We start from the raw sequence: 15734 nt of genomic DNA on the forward strand, positions 1-15734 counted from the left end.
GTGGATCAGGTGCAGTCTGACCACACCCGTGTAAATGCACACGTGGAAATGTAGACGTGCTCAGAGGAATCCCTGCACTTGGGAGTAATGCAGAAGGGAGGCAGCTTAGGATTGCTGCTCTAAGAGATTTGAACTCAAGGTTAGTACAGTTTAATATAAATTACTTGTGGGGTTGCCAGGATTCTAATATTTATTGCAGTACAGCGTGGATTCCCTGTATTTTCTCACAGATAAATATATTTCTTGAAAAAATTTACATTTTTAATGCAGGCATCATTAAAACTTACATATAGCTTTACAAAATTCAAGTAATGGCCAAGGGAATAGCTCAGTGGTAGAGTATGTGCTCCATGTGCAAGGCCATCATGGATTCCTCCCAGCATTACACACATATGCACTCACACACATGCACATGCATACACACGCAGACCTACACATGCATGCACACATTCAGACATGTACATATGTGTACATGTACACATGTACCCAGACATGCACGCATATGATAAAGCAAAGCCAAAATGAAACAGATTCTTGGCTCAGCTTTGTAAAGAATTCAGAACTTTGCAGAAGGCCTACATCTGTGTTTGGTATAGTTATCTTGAAAAGTCACTAACTGGAGAAGCTGAAGATGAGAAAGATACTTCATAAGTAGCTGGGCCATTCTATCTCACACTTACAGTGATATCAGGTGGAGAATTTCTGTCTACTCTTTGGTCCCTGAGAGTGTTAGTTTGCTCCTCACAGGCCCCTCCTTTATTTCAGCCCCAGCACCATCAGGCTTTGGTGTAGGATGTACTCCCCTGCATTACTGAATACTGGGTGACCATTTTTCCTTGGTTTTTCTTTTGTGAATCACATGAGCTGTGTCACTTTACCAAGTAATGTGTTCTATGATTTTGTTTGTTTTTTTTCTTTTGTTGTGTTTTGGATTTTGAGTCACTTTACCAAGTTATGTGTTCTATTTTTTTTTCTTTTGTTATGTTTTGGATTTTGAGATAAGGTCTTACCCAATCTAGCCAGCCTGGAGCTCACTGTGTAGACCAGGCTGGCCTTGAATTTATCTCATCTTCTGTATGTGCTTGAGTGTGACTATGCCTGGCTGTGCTTTTATGTGAAAACCCTCCTGTTTTAATGCTTGTGTAACTACAGAATGGTTGCTCTTGAGTCTTATCTATAATTTTGTCTAGGTTCTGAAGAAGATGATGAAGTGGTGGCAATGATTAAAGAACTGTTGGATACTAGAATACGGTATGTGTTAACCCTCCATCCCCTCTGCCCTCATTAAAGGAGCACGCTTTCACAGGAGATTGGAGCAGGGCGACAGGTCAATAGTCAGTGCAAACCAACACAGGCCATTACTGCAGTTGCACTTAAAGCCTGTGCCTGGCTATTCAGTCACATTGTTAAAACTATAGTCTGGAGGACTGGAGAGATGGCTCAGGAGTTAAGAGCAACCACCTGGTGACTCACAACTATCTATAATGAGATCTGGTGTCCTCTTCTTGTGTGCAGGCATACATGCTGGCAGAACACTCTATGCATAATAAATAAATTTTAAAAGAAAACAACAACAATATAGTCTGTATACTCTGTATGGACATGGGTAAAGGAATTTTCCCTCATAGTCAGTGTGTGGAAAGAAAGTGGACTTCATATCTGTGAACACTGTAAGAGAATAGCACACATATTAGCAACTGCCCAAAAAAGAATAAAGACAAGCCAGGCATGGTGACCCTCACTGTAGTCCCTAGGGAAGTTTTAGGTCAGCTTGGTACACACAGTGAGACTTTGTCTTAAACAAAAAAAGAAAAGAAAAGAAAGAAACCCAAAGATAAAGACAAGACTAGTGTACAGCCTGTCTCTACTTTTCTCATAGCAGGCCACTAAGTCTGGACTTTTAAGAAAGTGTTTCCTTCTTTAGGCATTTTAAGAAAAAATTTAGATATTTAATAAGAGGCTGGCTAAGCGGCACGATGTAGTAGCACATGTCTTTAATCCCAGGATTAGGAAGGCAGACTCAGGTGGATCTCTGAGTTCAAGGCCAGCCTGGTCTACAGAGCAAGTTCCAGCACAGTCAGAGCTACACAGAAAACCCTGTCTCAAAAGACAAACAAACAAGCAAAGCAAAACAAAACAAAAAAACAAAAACCAGAAAACCTACTGGTCTTACCTTGAAACTGAACAAAGAGAAACTGAAGAAGATCCTTAATACTGAAGATGTAAAGTTGCAACTACTGTTAAGATAGGTGATTAAACTGTTAAAGAAACTAAGTGGGGCCGGGCTGTGGTGGCACACACATTTAATCCCAGCACTCAGGAGGCAGAGGCAGCCAGATCTCTGAGTTCAAGACCAGCCTGATCTACAAGAGCTAAAGCCACAGAGAAGCCTTGTCTCAAAAAACAAACAAAAGAAACTAAGTGGGAAGTGAGGTGTGTAAGAAAGAAGACTATTGATAGAACTAAAAATACAGTGAAATGAAAACCCGGTAGATTACTTTCATGTGAAATGTGACATAGCTGAAGAGTGGACTCGTGTTAGAATATAGAACAGCAGTAAGGACCCAGGTTGAAGCACACAGAAAGGAGGAATTTAGGGAAAGAAAAAAAAAGCACAAGGCATTGTGCATGCAGAAAAGCAAATATAGTATAGTGTCCAAGAGTTAATTGCATACAAGCAAGATAAATGACCTAAATTGAAGGTGAGTGTGTACAGAAGTGTTCTGGGTCTTGGCATTATTTGAGACATGGTAAAAGTAATCATTCATAGTAGAATGAAAAATATGTAGTAGGTATGTTGGAGGTGACCACAAGCAGTGAAACATAACAGACAGCTGTGTAGAAAAGTAACAGACAAAAAAGTACTTGGTTAGTGCAAAAGAATGCAGATTGGAAACAAATGACAGGATATGTCTGAGGATTTGGCAGATACATTTAAAGGTACATAGAATGGCTAACAGAGGATGGAGTTGTCAAAATGTGAGAAAACCAACTACATGTTCCTTACAAGGGTTGTACTGCTTAAGTATAAAAGAAGCTAGAAGCCAGGCAGTGGTGGCGCACACTTGGGAAGAAGAGCAGGTGCATCTCTGTGAGTTCGAGACCAGGTTGGTCTACAAGCGCTAGTTCCAGGACAGCCTCCAAAGCCACAGAGAAACCCTGCCTTGAAAAACAAACCAAAAACCAAAAACCAACAACAACAAAAAAGAAGCTGGAGAAATGCAGAGCACTCAGGCAGTGAGAACAGGAGAGCTATGGAAGTTACACAGACACCCGAATACAGTGTGCCCAACGCTGTAGATGCCACCACACAATGATGAGAATATTTGCTAACCATATAATAACACAACACAGATTCAAAATAAATGAATATCTGACAGAGATAAAAAGAGACAAATAATCCACAGTTAAGTGAGGTAATTAACACCTCTATCTAACAAAGTAAAAAAGTAATTGGGCAAGAGAGTTTTACAACTTACTATTTTTATTTATTTATTTTCTAGACGAAGTCTCACTATGTATCCCTGGCTGGCCTGAAACTTGCTATATATGCACCAGAAAAAGATCTCTAGCTCACAGAGTCCCATTTGCCTCTGCCTTCTGATTGCTGGAACTAAAGGCATAAACTACCATTCCCAGTCTAAGGGAACATGTGGTTAACAATTGACTAGCTGTTGGCATATATGTAATGCACTCAGCAAGAATGAAATATTTTCATGGGTACCTTTAGCAAGCACTAAAGCAGCCTACATGGTGTTCACAAGGCAGCCCTTACCTAGTTTCAGAGTCAAATTCACTGAGAGTGTCAGGTTTTGTTATTTGGTCCTAGCTGTCCTACTTAGCTACATCCCCAGCCTGGGAATACCGTTTCCTGACCACAGTGGGACTGAGTGCTCTTCAGACTGGCTTATGGTTAGGCTGGGAATGTAGTTCAGTGGTAGAGTACTGAGAATACCAACGTCCAGGGTGGGGTATCAATATCAGCATCATTCTAGGTCAACAGAGAAATCACGGTGGACATAAAATGGGATAATATGGGGTCAGTGGGATGGTTCACTGGGTTAAGTTACTTGTTGCCAAGCCAGGTGACCTGAGTTTCATATGTGAGACCCACATGATAGAAGGAGAACCCTAACTCCTGAAAGTTGACCTATGGTCTTTATATGCACACAGCAGCATATGTATATCCCCAAACAAAAAATACAATAATAAATACACTATATTAAGTTAATATCTGTATGACCTTTGCTAGGCAGGTTTGATTTTTATTCATGAAGATACAAGAAAATCGGAAAAATCAAGGAAAAGACAAATTAGACAATAGTAAAATTCTGTCTTTCTCATGAAAAGGCAAAGTAGAAGGGTTTTTTTTATTTGTTTCGTTTGAGACAGGGTGTCTCTGTGTAGCTTTGAATCCTGTCCTGAAACTTGATCTTTAGATCAGGCTGACCTCAAACTCACAGAGATCTGCCTGCCTCTGCCTTTTGAGTGCTAGGATTAAAGGTGTGTGCCACCATTTCCGGGCCAAAATAGAAGATCTTATCGTGTATAGTGCTGACAAGATGGCTTAGTGGGTAAAGTAGCTGCTGCTAAGTGTGGCAACCGAGGTTGTATCCCAGATCCCACATGGTAGAAGGAGAGAGCCAACATGTGTGCAAGCACACACACATACAAAACAAACGTAAAACAAAATTAAGAGGGCTGGAGAGATGGCCCAGTGGTGAAGAGCACTTACTGCTCTCCTAATGAACCAGGTTCAGTTCCCAGCATCCATGTGGTGGCTTACAACCACCTGTAGTACTAATCCCGGGAGATCTGATGCCCTCTTCTGTCCTCCAAAGGCTCCTGCTTCTATGTGGAGCACATACATAATACTCAGGCACATCGATTTACACATAAGTATCTTTGTTCAAGGTTTTAGAAGACTTTGTAGTGTATGTATGGCAGAGTGTATAAGAACTACAAATTGACAAAGAAAAAGTAGAGGCTGGAACAAGAACATGCAGAAGACAGTAACCAGACAGCCACTGAATGTGGAAGAGTGAAGTGTGCACACCCTTCTTACTCATTATGTGTATTCAAGTTAAACTCCATAAACGGTCACTCAAAGCCAGCAGACAGACTCGGCCATTCTGGTGATCCCAGTGGCTGGAGAGAGCAGGAAGCGGTGTAGTGCTTGCCTGTTCTGGGGGCGTGTAAGGGTGGGTAATTCTAGGAAAACATTTGGCACTGTTTAAATCATTGCACTTTTGTTGAGACAGGTTCTCACTCTGTAATTCAGACTAGATTAGAATGAGTTTGTAGCCCAGTCCTCCTGCTTCAGCCTTCCAGTTCTAGGATTACAGACATGAGCCTCCACCCCTGGTTTACATTCAGAATCCTGCTCCAGGAGTTTTACCCTCATGTATATACCCAGTCATAATACCTATCCACACCAAAAGACACACAGGTGGATCTCTAGAGCCACATTATTCGTACAAGTCAAACACTTATCTGCAACAGGATGGGTAATCAATGCTGACATATTAATGTAGCCATGAGATGGACAGACTCTTATCATACTCAACAAGAACAAGTCCTACAGAGAGGAAAAGAAACCCTACAGAGGGGTTTAAAATTAGAATTCAGGGCCAGTGAGGATGCCCAGCAGGGAAAGTCATTTGCTGTCAAGCCTCCTGCCCTGAATTCCATTCCCAGAGCCTATGTGGAGAAGGAGGTGACTCTGGATGGCTTCACCTGACCACACATACACCATGCACATGCACAGAGTTTAATACAAATTTAATCAAAGTTATGGGCCTGGGGAGATGGCCAAGATGGTAAAGTATTTGTCATGTAAACATGATGACCTGAGTTCAGTCCCCAAGACCCACATTAAGAAAGTTGAGCATGGGCTATGTGTTTGTAATCCAGTGCTTGGGGCAGAAATAATTTAGCCAAACAAATGGAGTCCTGTTCAGCAAGAGACCCTTCCCCAAAAACGAAGGTGGACAGAGCCTAAGGAACAGCACTCAAAGTTGGCTTCTGACCTCTGTATTACACATATTCATGAACCCTGATCCATGAACCACACGCATGCACACACAAAACAATGAACTGTCGTAATCTTTTTCATTGAAGGCATGCATCTGTTGTTTTAAATGTGTTCTGAATGTTCTGTGGCCACAGGCCTACTGTGCAGGAGGATGGGGGTGACGTGATCTACAGAGGCTTTGAAGATGGCATCGTGCGGCTGAAACTCCAGGGCTCCTGCACCAGCTGCCCCAGCTCCATCATCACCCTGAAAAGCGGGATTCAGAACATGTTGCAGTTTTATATTCCAGAAGTGGAAGGTGTAGAGCAGGTAGGCAACATTGTGGCAGTTTGGTTTTAATAGTAAAGGGGGGACCAAGCCTGTAATCTACCTGTCTTTCCTTGGGAAAGCCCCATAGGTGGTTCTGTTCTGATTGCAGATGTTATGAAGGGATTCAAAACACCGTGCAGTTTTATATAGAAGAAAGTAAGAGTAGAGGAACTCACATAATTTATCAACCTCTTATTCGTCCCTTACTCCACCCCCCCAACACCCTATTTTTTTTTAAGATAGGTCTTGTGCTACACGAAGTGACTTTGGACTTCCTATGTAGCTGAGGATGACCTTGAACTCCTGCCTCCCAAGTGCTGGGATTGCAGATTATGTGCCACCATACCTAACCTTTATCTAAAAATTGTATTATGTATGTGTGTGCACATGCATGCTTACGTATGTGGCTGTGCACACTGGTGTGCATGCGCAGATCAGAGGATAGCTTGTGGAATTGGTTCTCTCTTTCCACTTTGTGTGGATTACAGAGATAGAATTCAGGTCATCAGCAAGTGTCTTTACCCCTAAGCAGTCTTGCTAATCCCAGTTTTTGTTTAGTGAGACACATTTCTCTCTAAAATCTAGACTGGCCTGGAGTTTGCTATGTAGTTCAGGTTGGTTGGCCTGAAACTCATTCTCTTCCTGAGAGCTAGAATTATAGGCATGCGCCATCAAGGAAACATACTGTCGTACAGTGAAGTAGTACTCAGTTGGGCTTCGGCTGTAGCATGTTGGAATCTTTTTTCTCTAAATGTGCAAGATTGTCACAGTGACTGACTGCAGTGATGCTAGCTCAGAAGCAAGGCCTTTCAGAAAGACTGTCACGGAGAAGACAGTTATGGAGGTTAGAAATTTGAAACTCTGGTTCTGTGACTTTAGAAGGTGTCGTCTTCCAGTTGCTTAGAGACTAACTTATCTCTGAGAAGTATTAAAGGCTGGCCTTTTGGTCCAGTGCAAGTTCTCATTAGTTCTCTGCTAGTGCAAAACTTTCTGTGTGTGTCAACATTGTATGTATGCATGGGCCGCCTGAAAGATTAGAAACCTCGTCTGTACCTTCTGTTTCTCTGCAGCAGCTCTGCTGGGTCAGCAGTGTCATTTACACATTGACAGTGAACAGCTAGGCTGGGTCACCAGTGTCATTTGCACATTGACAGTGAACAAGTTCTTGGGACACTTACTCCAAATTTAAGAATGATTCTGCCTAAATTGAACTTGATTTACTGAATGCTTTGCTTTGGATATTGCTGAAATTGGATCAAACATTTATTCTTTTAAAGTAAAATATCCATTTTTAGTTAACCTCAAAGAGAAAGTAGGAGGGGAGAATTTCTCTGTTAAGTATCTCTCTCTCTTTCTCTCTCTCTCTCTCTCTCTCTCTCTCTCTCCTTTTTTTGTTTTGTTTTGTTTTTTTGTTTGTTTTGGCTTTTTGACAGGGTTTCTCTGTGGCTTTGGAGTCTGTCCTGGAACTAGCTCTTGTAGACCAGGCTGGTCTTGAACTCACAGGGATCCGCTTGCCTCTGCCTCCCAAGTGCTGGGATTAAAGGCGTGCGCCACTTAAGAAGCTATCCAGAACACACGCCTTGTCCCTGATGCCTTTTGAAAAAAATAGCATTAGTTGTGGGCTAGTAGATTAACCAAGAGGAAGCTTTGTATTCACATATCCTGGGTGGGTACAGAATTGACTGTTAGAAACTTTAATTGCCACATAATTGTAGTAGGTGTGGTAAGGAAAGAAACATTCATAGCTTTCTATAACTCTTCCTTTTCAGAGGTGTTGGCCTTTATTATCCAATAATTCGTCAATTCCCAAAAGACTAGTCTTTCCTTTTTTTCCTTTAAGTATTATTTGTTACCATTTTTCTTCCCTGAAAGTCTTCATACTTCCTTAGATTTAAAATAATTTTTATTTGAATAAAATCAAAATAGTTTGTAGTAATTTTTTTCTTTTTTTTTCTTTTTCTTTTTTCTTTTTTTTTTTTTTTTTTTTTTTTGGTTTTTACAAGACAGGGTTTCTCTGTATTGTTTTGGAGGCTGTCGGTCCAGCCCAGCCTCGAACTCACAGCGATCCGCCTGTCTTTGCCTCCCGAGTGCTGGGATTAAAGGCGTGCGCCACCACCGCCCAGCAATTTTTTTCTGTTTTAAGTGGGTTTTTTGTTTGTTTCCTTGGAATTCCTTTTTTAAAAAATATTCTTTCTCCAAGTGGTGGTGGTGTACATTAGCCTGGAACTCAGCGATTTGTCTACCTCTGTCTCCCAGGTGCTAGAAATAAAGGCATGTATTCCCTTGCCCTGTTTAAAATTTTTAATTATATTTATTCTTATTTATCATGTTCATGTGTGTATGTATACATACCACAGTGCACAAAAGGAGCCTTGAAATTACACCAACCTGCAGAAGTTCGTTCTCTTCTTCACCATGTTGATCATGGGGATCCAGCTCAGGTCTCAGACCCAGCAGCAAAAATCTCTATCCTGGAGTCATCTTTCTGTTGGGCCTGTTGGTTTTCCAAGGCAAGGTGTCAAGTTGTCTAGTCTGGTCTAGAACTTGCTGTGTAACTGAAGCTGGCCTTGAACTCTAGATTCTGTTATTGTAGGCATGCACTATCACACCTGACAGGATTCATTTTTTTTATTAAGTATGTTTGCAAGAATAATTTAGTTAAACTTCAGAGAACATGCTTAAATAAATAAGATGCTTTTAAGAACAAGGCAAGATAGCTAAACAGGTGAAAGTACCATTATGCAAGCCTGGCAACCCAGGTTCCATCTTTGAACCCACTAAAGATGTCAGGAAAGATCTGACTCCAGAAAGTCATCCTCTGACTTCCACAAGCACGAGGCATGCACAGCACCCCATCATACACACACAAACACACACACACACACACACACAAACACCTCCATCACACACACCTCCATCTCACACACACACACACATACACACACCTCCATCTCACACACACACACCTCCATCTCACACACACACCTCCATCTCACACACACACACCTCCATCACACACACACACCTCCATCTCACACACACACCTCCATCTCACACACACACACCTCCATCTCACACACACACACCTCCATCACACACACATACACACACCTCCATCATACACACATACACACACCTCCATCATACACACACACACCTCCATCTCACACACACACACCTCCATCTCACACACACACACACCTCCATCTCACACACACACCTCCATCTCACACACACACACCTCCATCACACACACATACACACACCTCCATCATACACACACACCTCCATCTCACACACACACACACATACACACACCTCCATCATACACACACACATACACACACACACATCCATATCACACACACCTCCATCTCACACACACACACCTCCATCTCACACACACACTTCCATCTCACACACACACCTCCATCTCACACACACACACCTCCATCACACACACATACACACACCTCCATCATACACACACACATCCATATCACAAACCTCCATCTCACACACACACCTCCATCTCACACACACTTACACACCTCCATCTCACACACACACCTCCATCTCACACACACTTACACACCTCCATCTCACACACACACCTCCATCACACACACACACACTTCCATCTCACACACACACACCTCCATCACACACACATACACACACCTCCATCATACACACACACATCCATATCACAAACCTCCATCTCACACACACACCTCCATCTCACACACACTTACACACCTCCATCTCACACACACACCTCCATCTCACACACACTTACACACCTCCATCTCACACACCTCCATCACACACACCTCCATCTCACACACACACCTCCATCACACACACACCTCCATCTCACACACACACACATCCATCACACACACACATCCATATCACACACACCTCATCTCACACACACCTCCATCACACAAACACACACACACATCCATCACACACACACACATCCATCACACACACACACACACATCCATATCACACACACCTCATCTCACACACACACCTCCATCACACAAACACACACACACATCCATCACACACACATCCATCACACAAACACACACACATCCATCACACACACCTCCATCTCACACACACACACACCTCCATCTCACACACCTCCATCACACACACCTCCATCTCACACACACACCTCCATCACACAAACACACACACATCCATCACACACACACATCCATATCACACACACCTCATCTCACACGCACACCTCCATCACACAAACACACACACACATCCATCACACACACACACATCCATCACACACACACACACACATCCATCACACAAACACACACAGTTTTATGAAAAGATAAAAATAAGTTACCTTACGGTTTTCAAGAGGAATGTGAGCCAGTCACTTTTAGTCTGCCCAGCTAAGACTCTGCTGCCAGAGGCCTCTATTTTGAGACAAGGCAAAGGGCCTAATTCTTTTATATGTATTTAACACTTTGATTATCTTAGGGTCCCAGGTTTTGACTGAATCTTGTGCTTTGGGCTGTTGATGGCTTTATTCCTGTTGGAGTGCTGTGCATTGTCATAGGTATTTCAGGCAGGCAAGGAACATTAAATTAAGGAAAATTACAGTTTCTACCATTTTTTTGACTCTTGAATTCTTTGTTTTCTGGCTTTAGGTGATGGATGACGAATCAGATGAAAAAGAAGCAAATTCACCTTAAACAATCTGCATTTTCTTTGACCACAACCTTTGGATTTAACTGTACAGAGTCTTATTAATCTCTGCTATGGAAGTTGGTTAATAAAATGTTTCCTTCCTCCAGAATAATATAAATGCAATTGTTGCACATCACAAGTTATTTATAACATCCTGAGTTATTGTCCACACATGTGGATTTTATCCAGGGTATTTTTTTTTTAACTCCTCATTTCTGATGGTTCGTCCTTTGCATGCTATGTGAAACAGCTTAAGATACATTTCCTATTTAACTCATTTGCCTTTTTTAATATACAGAGATAAACAGAATGCTTTTAAAATATACTAAAATGACTTAGTTTTTTCTATGAGCTATACAAAATTATTTTTACTGCAGTTTTTAGTTTATTTAATAAAAAAAAGCCCTACATAATTCTGGTTTAAAATGGCAGCTGATAAGTAGCCCAGGTGCAGGAGTCTATAATACCATGAGAAACACAAAGAGCAGTGTCCTGAGTACAGTCACTGGGGGGACAGCAGTGCCCTGAGTACAGTCACTGGGGGGACAGCAGTGCCCTGAGTACAGTCACTGGGGGAGAGCAGTGCCCTGAGTACAGTCACTGGGGGGGGAGAGCAGTGTCCTGTGTACAGTCACTGGGGGAGAGCAGTGCCCTGAGTACAGTCACTGGGGGAGAGCAGTGCCCTGAGTACAGTCACTGGGGGGAGAGCAGTGTCCAGGGTACAGTCACTGGGGGGGAGAGCAGTGTCCTGAGTACAGTCACTGGGAGGGGGAGAGCAGTGTCCTGAGTACAGTTACTGGGGGGGAGAGCAGTGTCCTGAGTACAGTCACTGGGGGGAGAGCAGTGCCCTGAGTACAGTCACTGGGGGGGGAGCAGTCCCCTGAGTACAGTCACTGGGGGGAGAGCAGTGTCCTGAGTACAGTCACTGGGGGGGAGAGCAGTGTCCTGAGTACAGTCACTGGGGGAGAGCAGTGCCCTGAGTACAGTCACTGGGAGGGGGAGAGCAGTGCCCTGAGTACAGTCACTGGGGGGGGAGAGCAGTGCCCTGAGTACAGTCACTGGGGGGAGAGCAGTGTCCTGAGTACAGTCACTGGGGGGGAGAGCTGTGTCCTGAGTACAGTCATGGGGGAGAGCAGTGTCCTGAGTACAGTCACTGGGGGAGAGCAGTGTCCTGAGTATAGTCACTGGGGGGGAGAGCAGTGTCCTGAGTACAGTCACTGGGGGAGAGCAGTGTCCTGAGTACAGTCATGGGGGAGAGCAGTGTCCTGAGTACAGTCACTGGGGGAGAGCAGTGTCCTGAGTATAGTCACTGGGGGGAGAGCAGTGTCCTGAGTACAGTCACTGGGGGAGAGCAGTGTCCTGAGTACAGTCACTGGGGGGAAGAGCAGTGTCCTGAGTACAGTCACTGGGGGAGAGCAGTGTCCTGAGTACAGTCACTGGGGGAGAGCAGTGCCCTGAGTACAGTCATGGGGGAAGAGCAGTGGCCTGAGTACAATCACTGGGGGGAAGAGCAGTGGCCTGAGTACAGTCACTGGGGGGAGAGCTGTGTCCTGAGTACAGTCACTGGGGGAGAGCAGTGTCCTGTGTACAGTCACTGGGGGTACAGCTGTGTCCTGAGTACAGTCACTGGGGGGAGAGCAGTGTCCTGAGTACAGTCATGGGGGAGAGCAGTGTCCTGAGTACAGTCACTGGGGAGAGCAGTGCCCTGAGTACAGTCACTGGGGGGAGAGCAGTGTCCTGAGTACAGTCACTGGGGGGAGAGCTGTGTCCTGAGTACAGTCACTGGGGGGAAGAGCAGTGTCCTGAGTACAGTCACTGGGGGGAGAGCTGTGTCCTGAGTACAGTCACTGGGGGGAAAGCAGTGTCCTGTGTACAGTCACTGGGGGGGACAGCAGTGTCCTGAGTACAGTCACTGGGGGGGGGGAGAGCAGTGTCCTGAGTACAGTCATGGGGGGAGAGCAGTGTCCTGAGTACAGTCACTGGGGGAGAGCAGTGTCCTGAGTACAGTCACTGGGGGGAAGAGCAGTGCCCTGAGTACAGTCACTGGGGGTGGGGAGAGCAGTGCACTGAATACAGTCACTGGGGGCAGGAGAGCAGTCTCATGAGTACAGCCTCTGGGAGGGAGAGCCGACTGAGTGCCTAGGCCAGCCCAGAGCAGCCCATGGACAGCTCAACTCTTGAGGCCCTGGCTCCCCCTGTGAGCCTCTCACCAGGAATTCTGAATTAACTTCACTCTAACAGGTGGAGGCAGATCATTGAGCCCTTGGTCAGCAGTTTTACTAGTTTATGATTTGTGGTGGGTTGCTAAGTCTGCCTTCAAATTAGACAAATTGACATGTATTTTTCAATTAATTGGATCTAGAAAATAAAATCAATAGGTTGAAACAGTTGTTCTGTTAGTGGTTGCTTTATAAGGTATAATTTAATCAGGTAATAGTTTTTGTTGTTGTACCTGGCATGATGCATGCCTGTCATCCCAGCATTCCAGGGTGGACAGCAAGGTCAGTGTTCAGGTCCATGGGGATTATGTGAAACCCTGTCTCAAAGAAACCAAAACATTGGTAATAAACACTCATTAGTCGTGCTTAGCTAAAATAAAAATAGAAACAAGAATTTCCCAGAAATGTATAAGCTATTACTATGTAAATATTATTGAAAATGCTTTATAAAGACCAGGTTCAGACCAGTGAAGGCAAAAGGATCACAAGTTCAAGACCAGAGTTGGCTACTTAGTAAAATCATGTCTCAAAAAAAAAAAAATCAAGAGAGGAAAGATGGGAGAGAGAAAGAATGAAATACTGAGGATATTGTACTGATAGGATATTTGTCTAATATATATAAAGCCCTAGGTTTGATTCCCCAGCCCAGAATAGAAAAACAATAAATGTTGGACAATTTAATAGGTATTTGAAACCAGAATTATTTGTTAATAGCAAGATAGGTTCTTAGATTCCTTGCTGATGGTGTGGGGTAAAGTGCTCTGCAGAATTCTCACACTCACAGATTTTTCACTAGCCATTTAACTTGAAATACTGGGTAGAGGGCTTGTATATAAGGTCATATGGGAGTAATTACACAAAAGTAGTAAATTCCCATTGATGGTTCACTATGCAACAGCTCCTTACAGTTAGAAACTTACTAAATCCCATTAGGTAGGTAACTGTTACCCCTGTTTTAATAGGTGTGATGGTGGAGGTACAAGGTAGACATGTTCCATTGCCATATGCATAGCCACTGTTTTGGTCTGCTTTTTCTGCTTTCGGGGTTCTGGACCCTCATCCCAGGGGGAGGAGGCACTAGTGCTGCCTGCTGGGTAAGGATCATCCCTGCCTGTCTTCAAAGTAGACAAGATCAGTAGGGCATGCGTGTGGGTCTGTTTCACCAGCAAATGTGAGGTTCCTACTCTGCAGTGGGAGTCTACCTCTGTTGTTGGAAACCCTCACTTTATGTTCCACTTCTCCACCCAGAGTTACCTGTGATATCTCATGGGCTCACAAGCTGTCTGCAAACAACCTTTTAAAGTTCCAGAGAGAAGTTATTTTATCCTCGTCTCCTTACATTTCTAGTGTTCTTTCAGCTCTCAGAAATTCCCTGGATAGCCCACCCCTTATTCTGTCTCTAATGCATGCAACAGGACAGAAATGGCAGAGTAAATGTAGGACCAGCTGCTGTAGAGTGTAGTCTTCCTTGCCAGTCACCTGGGCCCTGCCACAGTTGTAGTCCCCAAATAACACACAGGACACTATATTAATTATGAAGCTGTTGGCCTTGCTTGGTTTCTTACTGACTAGCTCTGACTTAAGTACTTAACCCATAATTGTTAATCTAAGTATTTCTCTTACTGGAGAAAAGGGTCCAGACCTCTTACTCTGGCAGTTTACAGCGTGTCTGACTCTTCCTCTCTTTCCCAGAATCCTCCTTGACTCCTAGTCCCACTTTTCTTGCTTCCCTATTAACCAACAGTGCTTTATTCAACAACCAATAAGAGAGACAAATTTACAGAATGACATCTCCCGTCATCTCCTCTTTTCTGTCTTAATAAAAAGAAAGGTTTTGACTTTAACATAATCAAATTATATATAACAGAACAGTTATCAAGCAAGAACTATAGTTACAATATTTTGTCCATTAACATTTAGTAAGATTTAAAGAAAATATTTTATTATCCTATCTGTGAGTCTAAAGTCTTATATGAACTTATCTTTTATCATAACTAAGGAAAACTATAATTATAACTATCTGTCTTCAACTCCATCAAAGACCACAGAAGGATAGTATATAAACACTAGAATTGGCAGAGACGTCTCCCTACCTGGACAGTCACCAGAATTTCCTCTGTAACGTTGGGGCATCCATCTTCAGCCCATAGGCCACAGTATGTCTGGAAGACTTCTCAGCAAAGCAGGAAATTTTAAACTGTCCTGCAACCCCCGGAGGGGACCCCCGACCCTCGGGGATGAAGTGATGAGGGTCGCTACTAATTTGGTGGGTCTTCACGAGCAGATCCGATCTTAAAAAGCAAACTTCAAGAGGTTAAAGGAAACTGGCTCAAGACAACTTTTGCTGATCAAGAGCATTTATTACTGGGGTGAGATAGTTTTTATAGGAAGAGAATCTCAGGGGACGGTACAAGCATGCCAATCAAGTCTCAACTCAAATA

At 43.5% G+C, this 15734-nt stretch overlaps 1 protein-coding gene and 1 long non-coding RNA gene across 4 annotated transcripts in view; one reads left to right on the top strand and one right to left on the bottom strand.

The window, feature by feature from the left end:
• Nfu1 (NFU1 iron-sulfur cluster scaffold) overlaps nt 1-11183 on the top strand; it is a 26134-nt gene extending 14951 nt beyond the window's left edge. For all 3 annotated transcript variants that reach the window (XM_005071114.4, XM_040738293.1, XM_021227767.2), the window contains 3 exons: nt 1191-1251; nt 6169-6343; nt 11035-11183. In XM_005071114.4, the coding sequence (XP_005071171.1) occupies nt 1191-1251; nt 6169-6343; nt 11035-11079 (281 nt within the window). In that variant the 3' untranslated portion in view covers nt 11080-11183. The remainder of the gene's footprint in view (nt 1-1190; nt 1252-6168; nt 6344-11034) is intronic.
• Nucleotides 8535-15427, bottom strand: LOC121136857. Its single transcript, XR_005874019.1, has 3 exons — nt 15387-15427; nt 13527-13610; nt 8535-8837 (listed from the first exon to the last, which is right to left on the bottom strand). It is a non-coding gene; the product is annotated as an uncharacterized LOC121136857 (long non-coding RNA).
• Nucleotides 15428-15734: the final 307 nt, after the last annotated feature.

The sequence above is a fragment of the Mesocricetus auratus genome, unplaced genomic scaffold (assembly GCF_017639785.1).
Source record: "Mesocricetus auratus isolate SY011 unplaced genomic scaffold, BCM_Maur_2.0 Super-Scaffold_100676, whole genome shotgun sequence".
Taxonomy (NCBI): domain Eukaryota; kingdom Metazoa; phylum Chordata; class Mammalia; order Rodentia; family Cricetidae; genus Mesocricetus; species Mesocricetus auratus.